Below are 20,014 nucleotides of genomic sequence, written 5' to 3'. Positions count from 1 at the left end.
ATATATACCCTGTATGTGGTTGTCATTAGTGACTGATATATACACTGTATGGTTGTCATTGGTTACTGATATATACCCTGTATGTGGTTGTCATGGTGACTGATATATACCCTGTATGTGGTTGTCATTGGTGACTGATATATATCCTGTATGTGGTTGTCATTAGTGACTGATATATACCCTGTATGTGGTTGTCATTAGTGACTGATATATACACTGTATGTGTTTGTCATTGGTGACTGGTATATACCCTGTATGTGGTTGTCATTAGTGACTGATATATACCCTGTATGTGGTTGTCATTGGTGACTGATATATATCCTGTATGTGGTTGTCATTAGTGACTGATATATACCCTGTATGTGGTTGTCATTAGTGACTGATATATACCCTGTATGTGGTTGTCATTAGTGATTGATATATTACCTGTATGTGGTTGTTATTAGTGATATATATCCTGTATGTGGTTGTCATTGGTTACTGATATATACCCTGTATGTGGTTGTCATTGGTGACTGATATATACCCTGTATGTGGTTGTCATTAGTGACTGATATATACACTGTATGGTTGTCATTGGTTACTGATATATACCCTGTATGTGGTTGTCATGGTGACTGATATATACCCTGTATGTGGTTGTCATTGGTGACTGATATATATCCTGTATGTGGTTGTCATTAGTGACTGATATATACACTGTATGGTTGCCATTGGTGACTGATATATACCCTGTATGTGTTTGTCATTGGTGACTGGTATATACCCTGTATGTGGTTGTCATTAGTGACTGATATATATACCCTGTATGTGGTTATCATTGGTTACTGATATATACCCTGTATGTGGTTGTCATTAGTGACTGAAATATACCCTGTGTGTAGTGGCCACTGGCATCTGATACACACACTGTATGTGATTGCCATCAGACAGTTCTGTAAGCAATATAAGCATTTCATTTTTTCTACAATTTCATCAAAACAACACAGATCATCTCAATTTTCAACAAGTTTTTAATCTCTTGATAAACAGTTGAACAATATCCACAATCCTGTTACATCACAGTCTTCCTGTCAGTACCTTATGAGAAAGAGGTCAGAAATTATTACAATTCATGATTTACTTGTCAGGGAAAATGTACATGGGAGTCATGTGATTTTTAGAACAGATACAGGTGTAGTTCATGGTTCCACAATCTGTTACTCAAGTTACAGGCTATGTTTGACATCATCTTACTTGGTTTTGAGTGAAGGATTTTTTTGTTTCTTGGGGGTCTTTAAGGAAAATAACACCTACAATGTATTGAAGACTTGTGAAGTGAAAAACTTTTTCAGCTTTCAACAAACAATAACACCAGTTGTAAATGTTAACTCCAACGATTACCCTGTTTAGTCATCCTGTCAAATCATTTAATGTCATTATCTGAAGTTTGTCTTTCATTATTAGGAAAAAACGCCATTGTATTTAGTTCATAGATAGTTAATAAACAATTTTATTGAGACAATAATCTTGACTTGCATTTTATCTCAAATGGCATTTAATAAGTCATAATATATTCATATATTTCACGAACAAAATAAAAATAACCAAGACATTAAAACAGAAATAAATCAATGCCACATCATAATGGCCATTAAAACACATGTCAATGTAAGTATAGACCAATCATTACAGCTGGGAATCAGTATAATGTCATTAAAACACATGTCAACGTAAGTATAGACCAAATCATTACAGCTAGGAATCCGTATAATGTCATTAAAACACATGTCAACATAAGTATAGACCAAATCATTACAGTTGGGAATCCATATAATGTCATTAAAACACATGTCAACGTAAGTATAGACCAAATCATTATAGCTGGGAATCAGTATAATGTCATTAAAACACATGTCAACGTAAGTATAGACCAAATCATTACAGTTGTTGGGTAAAATTTATCATTACAAACTCAATTAAAAAGAGTGTACATTCTCAACTTTACCAACAGGCAAATCCCTAAACAGCAATCTGATTTCTTTATTTGTAGAGACTGACTTCAAGAATAAAGTTTTTTTTTATAATACAGTAAACACAATGTAAATAAACAAAGTGTAATACAATGATTATATATATAATAAATCCACTACTCTATAAAACTTATTTTCAATCTGTAATGTACATGTATAATTTGCCCTGTAACAGTATTCAGCACCTTTCTTACACTGCCTTTTAAGAAACAAATCTTGACAAAGCTAACTTGATGTAGATGCACCTTGGAATGTGTAAATATGTTTATAAACCACAATGTTTTTTAGAGTCTGAAATAGAATGTCTAATTTGAGACAAAACAATCGTTTCAATGACTCAATTAAGTAATATAAAATTGAAAACATATCTTGAATCAAAGCGGTTTAGATGTATTGCTGCATTATATTTGTTTAAGTTACTTCCCCTGATAACTGTGTTGACGCGGAGGTAAGAATGTAAGACTTCAATGTAGCCGGGTCTTATGGTTTAGTCCTCTGTCGACCAGACAGTGGTTTGTCAGCCCATTATACTTTCCCACACCCAATGGTAATGATTTGTACTAAACTTTCAGCTAGGTAAAAACTTCCTTTCATTGTAAAATCTGGTATTATATATAGGTACAAGACAATTCCTAAGTGTGTAAGTGATTTGTAAACATTTAACTACTTATCAGGGGTATACAATATAGGTGTACACACTAGTCTGACTATGTATGGCTTGGATGGCACTTAATCAGTGAGGTACTCATAGAGATCACACAAACTCAAATACATCATTTTATCTACTGTGTCAATAAATCTAACATATGTACATGTAATGTACATGGTTCTCATTCTAAACCATACAATGTACATGGTTCTCGTTCTAAACCATAAAATGTACATGGTTCTCGTTCTAAACCATACAATGTACATGGTTCTCGTTCTAAACCATACAATGTACATGGTTCTCATTCTAAACCATACAATATACATGGTTCTCGTTCTAAACCATACAATGTACATGGTTCTCATTCTAAACCATTCACTACACATGATTCTAAAACTAACACAATTATAATGTACAAGTGTACATAATTCACATTCTAAACAATAAATGTACACAATACTCTAATATTAACACAAATGTACACAGTTCTCATACAAAACAATGTAATGGTTGATTTACAAAGTACACAGTCATCTGACAAACAAACAAGGTATATGGTTCTTAATCATAGATGACAATGCTTGTTTTCAATATCACTACTTACATTAATGATGATGATCTGACACAATTTGAAGTCAACAATTGTTCCCATTCAACCCACTTGTAACATTCCCATGTTCCTCTTATAACAAATCAATGGTAATAACAGTTAATAGGCAAGGTAATCAAAAATGATCTATTGATTGATCTCAGCACAGACTTGTATACATCAGTCAATGATCACAGTGAGGAACAATCACATAAAACTGATTGATCTCAGCACAGACTTGTATACATTAGTCAGTCAATGATCACAGTGAGGAACAATCACATAAAACTGATTGATCTCAGCACAGACTTGTATACATTAGTCAGTCAATGATCACAGTGAGGAACAATCACATAAAACTGATTGATCTCAGCACAGACTTGTATACATTGGTCAGTCAATGATCACAGTGAGGAACAATCACATAAAACTGATTGATCTCAGCACAGACTTGTATACATTGGTCAGTCAATGATCACAGTGAGGAACAATCACATAAAACTGATTGATCTCAGCACAGACTTGTATACATTGGTCAGTCAATGATCACAGTGAGGAACAATCACATAAAACTGATTGATCTCAGCACAGACTTGTATACATTGGTCAGTCAATGATCACAGTGAGGAACAATCACATAAAACTGATTGATCTCAGCACAGACTTGTATACATTGGTCAGTCAATGATCACAGTGAGGAACAATCACATAAAACTGATTGATCTCAGCACAGGCTTGTATACATTGGTCAGTCAATGATCACAGTGAGGAACAATCACATAAAACTGATTGATCTCAGCACAGGCTTGTATACATTAGTTAGTCAATGATCACAGTGAGGAACAATCACATAAAACTGATTGATCTCAGCACAGACTTGTATACATTAGTAAGTCAATGACCACAGTGAGGAACAATCACCAGAAATGTTTTACAAGGAAATTTAGTGGCACTATATCAGGATTTCCCTTGAGTAACTTGACTGTGCAATTAATATCTTTCTCATATATGTATATATGTAAACAATGCCGCAGTATCATAAGTTATCAAATATCAGTTTAATTTTAATATGATAGTAATATCAATAGATTTCATCGTAAAGGTATAATGGTTATATTGTCTATGGCTCAAAATTTTCAATCTGACTAGTACACTACAGACAATTCAAAGCATGACTTCCTATACTGTACCTGGAAATGAAAAGTCATAGAAGGTGTGCTGTGGTTAGTGATTGGAAGATCGGAAGGAATTGTTTGCCCACAACAAAGGCCACATGACATAATATTTGCCTGCCTGTTTGACACGTTTTGTGATCTTAACATCAATGTTAAACCTTGAGTATTATGGTATGGCTGTAAACAGCAATAGCTTAATTTAACAACAGAATGCATCTCCACATGCTTCACTTGAACACCATTTATTTTAATCATTTAAGTATACCATGGGGAATGCTTTTATGGACAAGAGATAATGAAATGTCTGACCATTACCTGCCACATGTAAAGCCAGTGCATTCAACTGCCACATGTAAAGCCAGTGCATTCACCTCCAACATGGAAAGTTAGTGCCTTAACCTGCCACAGGGAAGTCAATGCCCTAACCTGCCAAAAGTTAAGTGAGTGCCATAACCTGCCACATGGAAAGTCAGTTCCTTAACCTGTCACAGGGAAGTCAGTGCCTTAACCTGCCACAGGGAAAGTCAGTGCCTTATCTCTACTGATGTATGGAGTCCTTGCCCGTAATATTTGCTGTATGGAGACCTTGCCTGTAATATTTGCTGTATGAAGGCCTTGCCTGTAATGATTGCTGTATGGAGTCCTTGCCTGTAATGTTTGCTGTATGAAGTCCTTGCCTGTAATGTTTGCTGTATGGAGTCCTTGCCTGCAATATTTGCTGCATGGAGTCCTTGTCTGTAATGTTTGCTGTATGGAGTCCTTGCCTGTAATGTTTGCTGTATGGAGTCCTTATCTGTAATGTTTGCTGTATGGAGTCCTTGCCTTTAATATTTGCTGTATGGAGTCCTTGCCCGTAATGTTTACTATATGGAGTCCTTGCCTGTAATGTTTGCAGTATGGAGTCCTTGCCTGCAGTATTTGCTGCATGGAGTCCTTGCCTGTAATGTTTGCTGCATGGAGTCCTTGCCTGTAATGTTTGCTGTATGGAGTCCTTGCCTGTAATATTTGCTGTATGGAGTCCTTGCCTGTAATGTTTGCTGTATGGAGTCCTTGCCTGTAATGTTTGCTGTATGGAGTCCTTTCCTTGCCTGTAATTGTATTTGCTGTAAGGGAGACTGTTGATACTAGTGCCTGTGCTTGGCCAGCAATGTCTCCACTTCTACCTGAGATGTTTTGTCCTGCAGAATGAAATGTCAAAATATGAAGTAAGAATACCAAAATGTATCTTTACCTAAGTTTTGAAAGTAATCTAAGCTCATTTCATTGTAAATGTCATTTAAAAATTCATTCATGCACACGTGTACTTATTCAAAAGAAACTATAGTGATCATGCTGAATGTTGAAATTGAGAGAAAAAATAATCTATACATGAGTAATCATAATTTATTGTCGAATAACTGAGCAGCAAGCAAAATATCTAAACAGAAGAACCTGTTTTATAACATGTGAAACTAATCAGTATAAAAGTTATTGTCACTAAATATATATCTGGGACATAACATAGTAGGAATGAACCATATCAGTGTCAAACACACATGTGATGTAAAACACATGTACAGCTGTCTACAAAGATCTGCAGTTTGTTAATCTCATTCTCCTAGGTATATATGTTGTTACCTGTAACTTACCCCATATGGTGACCTATCTCATTCTCCTAGGTATATATGTTGTTACCTGTAACTTACCCCATATAGTGACCTATCTCATTCTCCTATGTATATATGTCGTTACCTGTAACTTACCCCATATAGTGACCTATCTCATTCTCCTATGTATATATGTCGTTACCTGTAACTTACCCCATATGGTGACCTATCTCATTCTCCTAGGTATATATTTTGTTACCTGTAACTTAACCCATATAGTGACCTATATCTGATACTTACATCTTGACTAACTACTGGGATGGTGACTGCCTTTTCTAACCAAACAACAGCCTGTACAGTGTTACTTTGTTGTATATAACACTGCAATAACAATTTAAAAAAAAAACATACAGTGTCACGGAGGCTATCAGGCTGGTTTAAACATGTCAATGAAAGGAAGCTAAGAAAATGGTCAAAATGAAAATACAAATACCCGGTACATCATAACTACAGAACTCTTCTTCCACTACAAAACTATTCACTCGCTACAAAACTCTTCACTGACTACAAAACTCTTCCCTCACTACAAAACTCTTCACTGACTACAAAACTCTTCCCTCACTACAAAACTCTTCACTCACTACAAAACTCTTCACTGACTACAAAACTCTTCACTGACTACAAAACACTTCTCTCACTACAAAACTCTTCACTCACTACAAAACTCTTCACTCACTACAAAACTCTTCACTGACTACAAAACTCTTCATCCACTACAAAACTTCACTGACTACAAAACTCTTCACTGACTACAAAACTCTTCACTGACTACAAAACTCTTCACTCACTACAAAACTCTTCACTCACTACAAAACTCTTCACTCACTATACAAAAATCTTCACTGACTACAAAACTCTTCACTGACTACAAAACTCTTCACTCACTATACAAAACTCTTCACTGACTACAAAACTATTCATTCACTACAAAACTCTTCACTCACTACAAAACTCTTCACTCACTATACAAAACTCTTCACTGACTACAAAACTATTCATTCACTACAAAACACTTCTCTCACTACAAAACTCTTCTCTCACTACAAAATTCTTCACTGACTACAAAACTCTTCACTGACTACAAAACTCTTCACTCACTATACAAAACTCTTCACTGACTACAAAACTATTCATTCACTACAAAACTCTTCACTCACTACAAAACTCTTCACTCACTATACAAAACTCTTCACTGACTACAAAACTATTCATTCACTACAAAATTCTTCTCTCACTACAAAACTCTTCTCTCACTACAAAATTCTTCACTCTGGTAAACACTACTTTCAGTCATAATAATAAAGCTTAACATGTTTCAATAAAATAAGCTGAAAAGTTTATCCATACAAACAGGAAGACTAATGATGGACTGAGGAACTGTATCATTCCATAATATATCCCGTTTTTATCAGGTACATCACTGAAGTGATAATAATAACAGAAGTATTCCTCATCAATGAAAGATATATTTACCTTGGCAATAAATAACATGTTTTCTTTCCATTTTCCTGGGTTCAGTCGCTCAGCCTGAAAATATTGAGGTATGGAATACTTGTAATGTGATGAGAGTGAACTTGTAATGAGTTAAAGGAGTACTTTTTATCGTCAAAGAGAATTTGTTATGAGTAAAGGAGGTACTTGTTACGGGTTAAAGGAGTACATGTAAAGGGTAAAGGGAGCACATGTTATGGGAAGAAGTACTTGATATGGTTTGAAGGAGTACCTGTTATGGGATAATGGAGTATCTACTAAGGTTTGAAGGAACACTTACTTTTTTTGTCATATGAGTAAAAGGAGTACTTGATATAGGTTAAAGGAGTATTTAATAAAGGTGAAAGGAGTACTTGATATAGGTTAAAGGAGTACTTAATATAGGTGTATATTGTGAAAGTACAGAAGATATTCTCATTTGAATGTCGATATCTGAATAAACTGTATCAACAACAAATAAGCCTCATTACATGTTGTGTCCTTCCACACAAACAAAAACTTGAACACTATATCTAAAAAAAATAAAAACTGCAACTGACAATATACATCATTTCTGTGTCAAACACAGTAAGTATGTATATCTGTCATAGTTGGGTCAGTAAAAATTATTTACTGACCTGAAATTTCCTTCCTACATTTGTGTACAATGACCTAGAAGTATGGACTACATTCGCATATAATGACCTGGGAGTATAATTTTTGTCTGGGGCCAGACAGGTGTGTTTTCCACATCTTCCAAATGTGGAACCAGAAAACATAAGGTATTGAGAAATACTCATGATGTCTTCAAGAATGACATGGAAATGTACATGTTTTCTGTAGTAATGGATCATGTGATAAAAATGATTCTACATCGGGAAACAATCTATTGTTTCATGCAAGAAAACATTTTAGAAAACCTTGTTACCTCAAGAAAATTTTGTAGAGCTTCATCTGCAGTTGATGTAGGAGGTGTAGCATAAAGAGCAGCAGCTGCCTTCCTCTCAATCCACGACAACATGTAAACCTGTCAAAATACATCACATGTAAACCTGTCAAAACACATCACATGTAAACCTGTCAAAATACATCACATGTAAACCTGTCAAAATACATCACATGTAAACCTGTCAAAATACATCACATGTAAACCTGTCAAATACATTTCATGTAAACCTGTCAAAATACATCACATGTAAACCTATCAAAACACATCACATGTAAACCTGTCAAAACACATCACATGTAAACCTGTCAAAATACATGAATATAACATTTAAACCTATCAAAATACATCACATTATCATCAATTATGTCTAAATGTACACCTGTTAAATACATCATGACTACATGTACACCTGTCATAACACATCATGTCTAAGTGTATACCTGTTAAATACATCATGTCTAAGTTATACCTGTTAAATACATCATATCTAAGTGTATACCTGTTAAATACATCATATCTTAGTGTATACCTGTTAAATACATCATGTCTAAGTTATACCTGTTATAATACATCATGTCTAAGTGTATACCTGTTGAAATACATGACATATCCACCTACCATAATACATCACGTATACAAGTAAGTCTTTCATATTACATCATTTCATTAAAATTTTGACATGTACATCTGCCATATGAACAGATCACATACCCCAAAGCACCAACGTCCCAATAGATGGTGATTAGAAGGATCATCTGGGTTGATTTGTATGGCTCGCTCTATATGTTCCTAAAAAAAATAGAAAGTACAGCTGTCAATTGTTAAAATGTGACTCATTAAAACAATACATTTATAAATACCTATAATAAGTCCACAGGAGTAGACAAACTTCAGCCTTGTATAAACTTCAATCAAATGCTTGACATTAACAGGGGTTTAGTTTACCAGTAGACAAACTTCAGCCTTGTATAAACTTCAATAAAATGCTTGACATTAACAGGGGTTTAGTTTACCATTAGCCTAGACAGGCATTAGCATTAACTTGTATAAACTTCAATAAAATGCTTGACATTAACAGGGGTTTAGTTTACCAGTAGACAAACTTCAGCCTTGTATAAACTTCAATAAAATGCTTGACATTAACAGGGGTTTAGTTTACCAGTAGACAGGCATTAGCCTTGTATAAACTTCAATCAAATGCTTGACATTAACAGGGGTTTAGTTTACCAGTAGACAAACTTCAGCCTTGTATAAACTTCAATAAAATGCTTGACATTAACAGGGGTTTAGTTTACCAGTAGACAGGCATTAGCCTTGTATAAACTTCAATAAAATGCTTGACATTAACAGGGGTTTAGTTTACCAGTAGACAGGCATTAGCCTTGTATAAACTTCAATCAAATGCTTGACATTAACAAGGGTTTAGTATACCAGTAGACAAACTTCAGCCTTGTATAAACTTCAATAAAATGCTTGACATTAACAGAGGTTTAGTTTACCAGTAGACAGGGATTAGCCTTGTATAAACCTAGATAATATGTCTGACATTATCAGGGGTTTAGTTTACCAGTAGACAGACATTAGCCTTGTATAAACCTAGATAATGTCTGACATTATCAGGGGTTTAGTTTAACAGTAGACAGACATTAGCCTTGTATAAACTTCAATAAAATGCTTGACATCAACAGGGGTTTAATTTACCAGTAGACAAACTTCAGCCTTGTATAAACTTCAATAAAATGCTTGACATTAACAGGGGTTTAGTTTACCAGTAGACAGGCATTAGCCTTGTATAAACCTAGATAATAAATCTGACATTATCAGGGGTTTAGTTTACCAGTAGACAGGCATTAGCCTTGTATAAACCTAGATAATATCTGACATTATCAGGGGTTTAGTTTACCAGTAGACAGACATTAGCCTTGTATAAACCTAGATAATACATCTGACATTATCAGGGGTTTAGTTTACCAGTAGACAGGCATTAGCCTTGTATAAACTTCAATAAAATGCTTGACATTAACAGGGGTTTAGTTTACCAGTAGACAGACATTAGCCTTGTATAAACCTAGATAATATCTGACATTATCAGGGGTTTAGTTTACCAGTAGACAGACATTAGCCTTGTATAAACCTAGATAATACATCTGACATTATCAGGGGTTTAGTTTACCAGTAGACAGACATTAGCCTTGTATAAACCTAGATAATACATCTGACATTATCAGGGGTTTAGTTTACCAGTAGACAGACATTAGCCTTGTATAAACCTAGATAATGTCTGACATCACTGACATTAATTTACTGGTAGACTGATGTTAGCCTTCTATAAATTTTGGTAACTAGCTTGACATTTTCAGGGTTTGTATTGCTGGTAGACAGACATATGCTTGTAAAATCCTTCTTTCTCAACAATTGTCAATCAATCATATCTCTCAAGAATCTGTATCATAATTATCTCCAACCTATCTAGTTAACAGGGTTTTACATCTGCTGTAGCAGCCTATTGACCTTTCAGCAGTCTAGTTCTCACATTCAATGTATGATGTACAAGAAACTATTCCACACTGTGTAGTTCAGATTTTTCTTTCAGTATGCCCTGTGAGACACATTCTCCAGACCAGATCTGGATAGGTTTCAAGCTTGCAAAGCAAATCATTGAAGATGTAAATCAAGACTTCTATTTTAAGACAACACCCCACATGTTAAGACGATTAATTCATTATACCTCTATATCCTGCATCCAATAATAACTGTGTTAAGTAGGCATAGTTGCTTTCTCTCAGTCAGGGTTTAATGTTTTATACATGTAAATCTTATCATCCATTACTTTACATTTTAAAATTCCTGGAGTATACCAACCTTGAATACATAACCATTTTTTATCTTTTCTTGGGTGCCTTCATAGTCTCCTATGCTTCCCACAGTTATGGCAAACCTGTTATTGAATCAAAAGTATTAAAAGCTCACAAGAAAAGACCTTGAAAAAATTACCTCTGTATAGACCAACCAGCAAGATGTGTGATTGAACATGCAACAAAGCCATACAGTGTGCGACTATTATGACATCAGTATTGTTGGCATAGAAACAGGGACAGTTTGTCATAAAAATGTCTGTTCCACCTGATAGATTTCACAGTTAAAAATAAGTAACTCATTTTAGTTTATATCAAATTACTATCAGTACAACAAATTGAGTAGTGAATGCTAATATAACTACTGAACTGTCTTGTTATGGCATGTGTGCCTGTACCTATGGCATTTATAATGCCTATGAAAGCAGCTCATTGTTTAATATGAAATCAGGAGTATACATATATGCTTTTAGATAATTAGTGATTGCTAATTCCTATTTAGAATTTGATCATCTGTACATAATTAGTTCACAATTAGTTCATGTACCATTTATGAGCATTTGCACAATCTTCATTGAGCGTTAGGGCCTTGGATGCACTATCCTTAGCACTGTATACCATTTCTTTCTTCTTGTTTTCATTACCAAGACTGCCTTCTATCTGTGCCACCTGATATGTACACTTTGAAAGGCGCCAGTGGAAATCAGCATCATCCAGAAACTGCAACAGTCAACACATCATTATAGATAAGCTTAGAAAGTTGTCATCTACAAGTGATGTATTCCTGAAACTACAACAGTCAACACATCATTATAGATATGCTTAAAAAGATGTCATCTACACGTGAACATAATACAGACACTACAACATTCAACACATCATTATAGATAAGCTTAGAAAGTTGTCATCGACAAGTGAACGTAATACAGACACTACAACAGACAACACATCATTATAGATAAGCTTAGAAAGTTGCCATCTACAAGTGATGTATTCCAGAAACTACAATATTCAACACATCATTATAGATATGCTTAGAAATGTGTTCTTTACAGTTGATGTATTACGGAAACTACAACAGTCAACATATCTATACAAGTACACTTGGAGACTTTGAGATTAGACACTGTCACTTCAACAGCTGATAGCCTGATCAGACAGAAAAATACTGAAGCAAATAGTAGAATCTAACATCATATGGAACACCAAATGATCAGTAATGATTTTTTTTTTAAATGGGAATAACTTTACACATATGTAACATTCAGCTCAAACTTTAAAGTAAACAATTTTAACTACACAACAACGTATGAATGCCATGACTAAATTCTTCAAATATTACAATAATACCTGGGATTTATGTTTCTGGAGAAGAGAGAAGGCCCTTTGTTTATCATCATCACCCCCATCCAGAAGGTGATCTACTTGCTGGTAAACTTGAACTTTTTGTTCATCAACTGACTGTTGTCTTTCTGTCTGTCCTGATGCAATGTCCTCCACTTTCAATTCCCTGAAGGACTCAACAAATTCCTGATCACTTGGAGAACTCACAGTTCCTGACCTGCACCAAATAAAAATCATTCTTTTCAAATAATTTCAGAATCATATATTGCAATTTCATTGATATATCAATGAAGCCTACATATTGTACACATAAATGTACTTGTTAACCAATTTGTCAAGAGAGTAGAATGCAAAAGCCCACAGACAGTGTGATAAAAACAACTTCAGAGAGGCTGAAAGTAATCACGTTCAAGCAAATACACAGGCTATTAAAATGTTATACCTAACAAGGGGTACTCAAATCAGAGATAAATATAAAAGATATCAAATAACTTGATCAATATATAAGACAACACCTTTCTACAAGATCCTGTATGCAGTATGCCTTTTGTCATTTGGCGAATAAAGGGAAGGAAATGAGGTGGGCTTAAATCTGAAATTCAAGTTAAATTATATGTTTTTTTTATACATTTAAGGCTGACTTCATACTGGTCCAACTGATAGTTTGATACCAGGACAAAGGTAAAATTGGGCAAATATTTCCCTACAAAAAGAATCTACAACTTAAAAATGTGGCCAAAGGTAAGTTATCTGGATTAACAGAGGTGATAACATAAACAAACTGAACAAATCTTCTTTATCTGTGTAACAATATATCTAAACCCTATATTGTTACAATAACAAAATAGGGTTTATATATATTGTTACAATCAGACAGGGAAAACTCTCCAGTTGGAGAAATTTCTGAAGAACCAACATCCTACTGAGTTCATATGTGTATTTAGTATCATCTTCTAGACTTCAGGAGGATACCTAGTGATATCCATACAGAGGTCTCTTAAAACGTAGTAAACACCAACTCCTGAAGCCTTGTAAGCCAACAGTATATTCTATCTTCTTCTATAGCTAGTTGTCATTATGTTTCATCATTAAAGACAGGCCATCATCAGGGCACAGCTTACATGATGTACAAGTGAAACAGTCCTAAAACACATCTTCTTTATGTTTTAGTGAAAGTCCTAAAACACATCTTCTTCATGTTTTAGTGAAACACTCCTAAAACACATCTTCTTGACATTTTAATGAAGCACCCTTAAAAAACATCTTCTTTACGTTTTAGTGAAACACTCCTCAACATATCTTCTTGATATTTTTAGGGACACAAAATAACGAAATAAATAGGCTGATTTTGACTACATACTACATCCATTTATAAAGATTGTCTCCCTTTGGCCAATGTTCTAAATGCTTCCATAAAATATTCCAATTACTTTCATGTTTATATGTGAGTTAACTAAATTACTTTTTACTGCACAAAAATGTATGTCATTCACATGATTATTTGATATTGTACAAAATGTAGGTCATTTACATAAAACATAATTGTTATGACTCTTTATCAATGTGCTATTTCCATTTATAATTATACCACCTGGATGAGGTAAGCACAAGAAAACATTGTAGTTAAAATACTACCTTTGGTGTCTTTTTTAACGAAAGATTTATCCACAGTACATAATTAATCCTTTGAAAATCGAATGGCTGCAGAAAGCAGAGTAATTTTCAAAATGAACTAGCTGATTATTAATGTATGTACTTCCTAAATCCATGGCACTTAACAAATAGGTATTAAATTTTCAAAAAGAAACATGAAACTTTTACAAATATTTCTCTATACTTGTCATTTCTGTTGTGAAAGTGAGCTTAACTTCCCGTGGTTGACCATATGACTCGTCAGAGCTTTAAAGTCAACTCTGAACTGAATTTTGAGAAAAGGTAGATATATAACGATAATGTTATGGTTAGTGGTGTTTGAAGCATTCTAATCACAGTATTTTTATGTGTCAATGATTTAACTTTTCATCTTTGGCATGAATTGATCAACCATGATCAACCATGACAAAAAAGGTCACTATCCTTCTGACTTGGCTTAGTAAACAAAGAGGCAACCTTCAGATAAATCACCAATGGGACTAGTGTTATGCTCATGATCAAAAAGTCAAAGATAAAAAATGAAAACCTCTCTTGACGAGAGGTATACTGCAGCTGGTATTTACCTGGGTTACAGACTCCCCACCCCTAGAAAATAAGTTGTCCTCAAATAGATGTTCAGGGGTTACGGTGATAATTATGGGGCATGTGTAAGAATTATTCCAAAGTCCCTTCATGCATTGCAAGCCAATATACATTCATGTAGCGGTCATCATCTATTTTAATGTCTCCTCTAGGATTCGAACCAAGGTCTTGCGGCTTACTGGTCTTATGCACAATCTATCTAGCTAAAACGAGAATATCTTTCTTGCCGAGAGGTATATTATGCCAAGTATTTATCAGTGTTACATTTACAGGTAATTACTGAAGCCCAACTCGACTGCAAATGCTAATTAACGGGACTAGTAGTGACTGATGAGAAAAGGGGAGGGGGCACAAGCATTGAGTATATACCCTCCATAGGCATCTTCAAACGCATCATCGTCGTCGTCTCCACTACTAGCATGCACGGAATAAAATCCAGGACTCCGTCGACGCTTCTTTTGTGTTTCCAACTGCTGTCTGAGTTCTTTCACCTCCGCTTTCAGCTCACTGATGGATGTAGACAGTCGCTGGATCTCCCGGAGAAATGTGCCCGTTATTTTTAAGTAGAGAATTGTTCCACCTAATCCAAGAAATATGCCTGTCCCCAAAGCACCAAAGAATGGGGAATTTGGTCGCAGAAGGGAGGACATTGTGAAGTCGAAAAGCCAATTCAAGACGAAACGAAACGAAACTACATTGAAGTCGAACCCCAACGGACTCGAACCGGAAGTAGAATACTGTCACATAACGCCCCCTGTAAACAAACAACAGCCAAAAAACCATCATCATATTTAGACTTACAAACCTAAATGTTTTAGTGCAAAACTTTTGAAATAACTAACAATTCGTTTAAGTAATGTTATTTGTTTGTTTAATGTCATAATTAGAGTAAATTGTAATTAGTTTCGTTTAATTGTAGACGTTAAGAAACCCAACAGATAATATCAATTTAGTCGCTAGGAAAAGACAAGCGCAATAACTCTAATGAAAGTTTACATACCAACTTCCGGTCATCTGTCAAAAAACCAAAAACTTCGAACATGCCGTATGTTCTTATCAGCACTCAAATCCGTTTGGTAAGGATGTGGAATGTTATTATGTACTAAATCAGCGGGATATTTGTGTGCATTATGGTCGTCTTACATGTCATTTAAAGAAAACAGATGATGATATGCGAAAATCGATCAAGAATATTTTAGAGAAACTTCTCGGTGACTTCAAGCTTATCTAACCACTCGATATTGTCCAACAAGGTTATAACCACAATAACAACTCTTCTGATTACATGTATGTAGTACAAACCCAAACTCAGAAATTGGACATTCTATCTGTGAAATAAACCTATTATCTTTTGTATATTATCAGTTGATCATACTGTACAAAATACTAAAATGCATGTATTTATCTAACGTCACGTTATTCAATATGATACATTGTTGATGCAGACTATGAGCCTCTATATCCATATCAGTGCATACAACAAAATCTTACAATATAAGACACTTCCTGTGTCAAATACACAATATTCAAACTAAAATTCAAAATTATTTTAACACGTTTACAATACTAATCTAAACCAATTTCAAACTGTATAATATCAGATGAATTTATTACATGTAAATTCAGATGAAGACTGTTCCATATGTCAACAACACGGAAAGTAAAGATTTTTTCCTATTTTCAAGGTTACAGTGTTTTGTAAAAAGTTTGTGAACAGTTAACAATACCTCTGTAGACTTATTCTTCAGACTAAACAGAAGTAGTAAAAAATATTTACAACATAGGAATAAAAAAAAACATAGCCATACATGTAGCTATAACATACGATCAAGACAAGAGCAACACATCATAGAAGTATATATAGAGGGAGGGGGATAGGTAGAATTATAAAAAAAGGAAGAACAAATTTTAGCACAAAATTTAACACTGCCACAATTATATGTACATTAGTAACATAGAATAATTATAATAATATGGAAATACTTTTGTTATTACTTCTTATGGATATTTTTTCACATACTGTATCAAAAAATTAATGAAGCATCGGTGAATTCATTGATTTGTCCCCTACTTTATAGGAAAGTGGTCCAACAGTTGTTGGAGATGAGTGGAGCGATAAGAAGCTGATGGAACATCTTGGTGCCTCCTTGATGAAGACACTGGGAAACAATTTGTATGAAATTTTTAGTAATTCTTGTATATAAGATAAATAAATGAAGCTTATTGTAAGTCTATCAGCAAGTTGCAAGTGTTTACAAGTTGAAGATATCTCAGTCAGCCAATCAGATAACATTTAATGGTGAGAAAAGGCAAGGAACATTTGTAAAGAGTTTTGATAATATCAGTATTAGAGAAATTAAGGTTTCCAAAGCCCATTTCCTGTTATTACAAGAATACTTTCTTAAAGATTTACCTCAACACTTAACTTTCTTTGCCCCTTTCCCACCTTTTTTACAATCTAAGGGTAAAAATATAATGTTGCACATCTTCTACTGAGGTAAATTGGGTTTTGATTAGGTTGCATTAGGTAAGGCCTGTTTACATGAAGATTTGGTCGGGTACATTTACATGGAGGTTGGATTGGATAAACAACTATTTGACTTACTGATTAAATGTAATTTAAAGACAACATGCATATCATATAAAAATAAGTATGTAGTAACTTGATCAAAATGTAAAAGTTATTGGAAAAAAATACATTTTCAATTCCTGATCAAATAATTTGAATTTATGGAATGATGGACAAAACTTATAAATTTAAAACTTTCAATTTCTATCCAATATAACCCTAATACATTGATGATCATTTTATGATTTTATTTCTACCACTGTGTCATTTCATGGTTATGAAGTGCTAAATATTGGTTGTTGTTAATAGTATGGAGTATCGGACACCTGACCCTCCAAGGATGGTACTGGATAAGCTAGAGAAGTTGGACTATCATGTGGTGTCCATGACTGGAGTGGGTCAGACCTGCATCTGGACACTTCATAAACCTGACCACAACATATCAGATAAAAAGGCTACCATATCTAAAGGTGACAGTTGATAGGAACTGGGCTACGTGAAATGGAGATAAGAACATTATGGCAAACATATAATGGGAAAAGACTCGCATCATTAGGCAACATGTACTTATACAAAGCATGAGGAACACTGTATGGTATAAACATAAACCAACATATACAATAAATTTACATAGCAGGAAAGTTATATTGGACTCACAACATAATACATACCCTGGTACATAGCAGGAATGTTATACCCTTGTACATAGCATTAATGTTATATTGGACTCACAACATGATAAATACCTGGTACATATCATTAATGTTATTTTGGACTCCCAGCATGATACATACCTGGTACATATCATTAATGTTATATTGGGCTCACTGCATTGTATATACCTAGTTACATAGCAGGAATGTTGTAGTGGATTCACATTATTATACATAACCTGATATATAGCAGGAACATTATAGAGGACACTTAGTATTATACATACCCTGGTACACAGAAGGAATGTTATAGAGGACACTCAGTATTATACATACCCTGGTACACAGAAGGAATGTTATAGAGGACACTCAGTATTATACATACCCTGGTACACAGAAGGAATGTTATAGAGGACACTTAGTATTATACATACCCTGGAACACAGAAGGAATGTTATAGAGGACACTCAGTATTATACATACCCTGGTACACAGAAGGAATGTTATAGAGGACACTCAGTATTATACATACCCTGGTACACAGAAGGAATGTTAATAAAGTAGAAGATACACAGTGTTACACCCTGTCACACATTCATCAGGAATATTATTAAGACTCACAGTATTTAATTTTATCATATCATGGGACCACAATAAATTCACAACTGATTTTGCCTGAAAACTGTATAATTATACTATACATAGCATGGTTATAATTTATTGCACAAGAAACATATTCTTGCCATATATCAAATCATATTACTTTGAATGTGATTTATGAAACCTCAACAAGTATGAAACAAATAGGTGTTCATAGATTCAGAAGTTCAAAATCGGAAACCCTATGGCTTCATGTCCAAAATCTAAATATGATAACAATTCTCAAAAGTGACTTGGCATATTGCTGAGCATTTTAATGATGGATGACTTCGAATATTGCTGAGCATTTTAATGATGGATGACTTTGAATATTGCTGAGCATTTTAATGAAGGTTGATTGGGAAAATTGCTGAACATTCCAATGAAAAATTACTTGGTATATTGCTGAGCTTTCCCATGTTGTCAGTTTTTGTCTAGATTATGTCTTTAGACATTTTATTTTGCGGATTTATTATTGTATCAGTATGGTGTTGGGGTTTTTTTTGTCTGAAAGACGGTGTAGGTTGTAATGGTATGAGATGGGAAGTGATGAAGGTCTTGATTGTAGGAGAGATAGTGTAGGTCGTAACTGTAGGTGAGAAGGTCTAGGTCATAACCGTAAGATAACTGATGTAAATTGTACATGTAATAGTGCAATTGTAGGAGAGGTGATGTAAGTGGTATTTGTATGGATGATGGTGTAGGTTATAATTGTATGACTGTTCAAGAAGACAAACTTCATATGTTTTGTATGTAAGTAGCTAATGTGGATCTGATCTTCTGGAAACTCTACATAAGATTTTAGAAATGTATTGTGTATGTCAACAATAAATATCTATTATCATGGTAAAAAGTACTTTCTCGTTTCTGTGTACATGTATTTTTGAATCAAACGCCAAAAGTAGGATTAGCTTTGAGATGAACTACAATTACAAAACCAGAATTACACTGCGGTACATGTAGAAATACCCAATTACAAAACCAGAATTACACTGTGGTACATGTAGAAATACACAATTACAAAACCAGAAATACACTGTGGTACATGTAGAAATACACAATTACAAAACCAGAATTACACTGTGGTACATGTAGAAATACACAATTACAAAACCAGAATTACACTGTGGTACATGTAGAAATACACAATTACAAAACCAGAATTACACTGTGGTACATGTAGAAATACACAATTACAAAACCAGAAATACACTGTGGTACATGTAGAA

At 34.3% G+C, this 20,014-nt stretch overlaps 2 protein-coding genes across 2 annotated transcripts; one reads left to right on the top strand and one right to left on the bottom strand.

Moving 5' to 3' along the window:
- Positions 1–995: 995 nt before the first annotated feature.
- Positions 996–15,597, bottom strand: LOC132547792 (regulator of microtubule dynamics protein 1-like). Its single transcript, XM_060211596.1, has 9 exons — positions 15,294–15,597; positions 12,696–12,906; positions 11,893–12,065; positions 11,353–11,428; positions 9,202–9,279; positions 8,470–8,568; positions 7,545–7,598; positions 6,312–6,392; positions 996–5,603 (listed from the first exon to the last, which is right to left on the bottom strand). The coding sequence occupies exons 1-9, from the start codon at positions 15,572–15,574 to the stop codon at positions 5,550–5,552; spliced, it is 1,107 nt and encodes a 368-aa protein (XP_060067579.1). The 5' UTR covers positions 15,575–15,597; the 3' UTR covers positions 996–5,549.
- Positions 15,598–15,953: 356 nt separating this feature from the next.
- Positions 15,954–19,584, top strand: LOC132547795 (GTP cyclohydrolase 1 feedback regulatory protein-like). The gene is made up of 3 exons (XM_060211598.1): positions 15,954–16,000; positions 17,003–17,097; positions 17,803–19,584. Exons 1-3 carry the CDS (start codon positions 15,965–15,967, stop codon positions 17,972–17,974), a joined length of 303 nt encoding a protein of 100 aa, XP_060067581.1. The 5' UTR covers positions 15,954–15,964; the 3' UTR covers positions 17,975–19,584.
- The last annotated feature ends 430 nt before the right edge of the window (positions 19,585–20,014 follow it).

Source organism: Ylistrum balloti, unplaced genomic scaffold (assembly GCF_031769215.1).
Source record: "Ylistrum balloti isolate Yb309-2 unplaced genomic scaffold, AGI_CSIRO_Ybal_v1 Utg369978, whole genome shotgun sequence".
NCBI lineage: Eukaryota > Metazoa > Mollusca > Bivalvia > Pectinida > Pectinidae > Ylistrum > Ylistrum balloti.
Note: the sequence above shows the minus strand (reverse complement) of the source record. Positions and strands in the feature narration are given on the sequence as shown.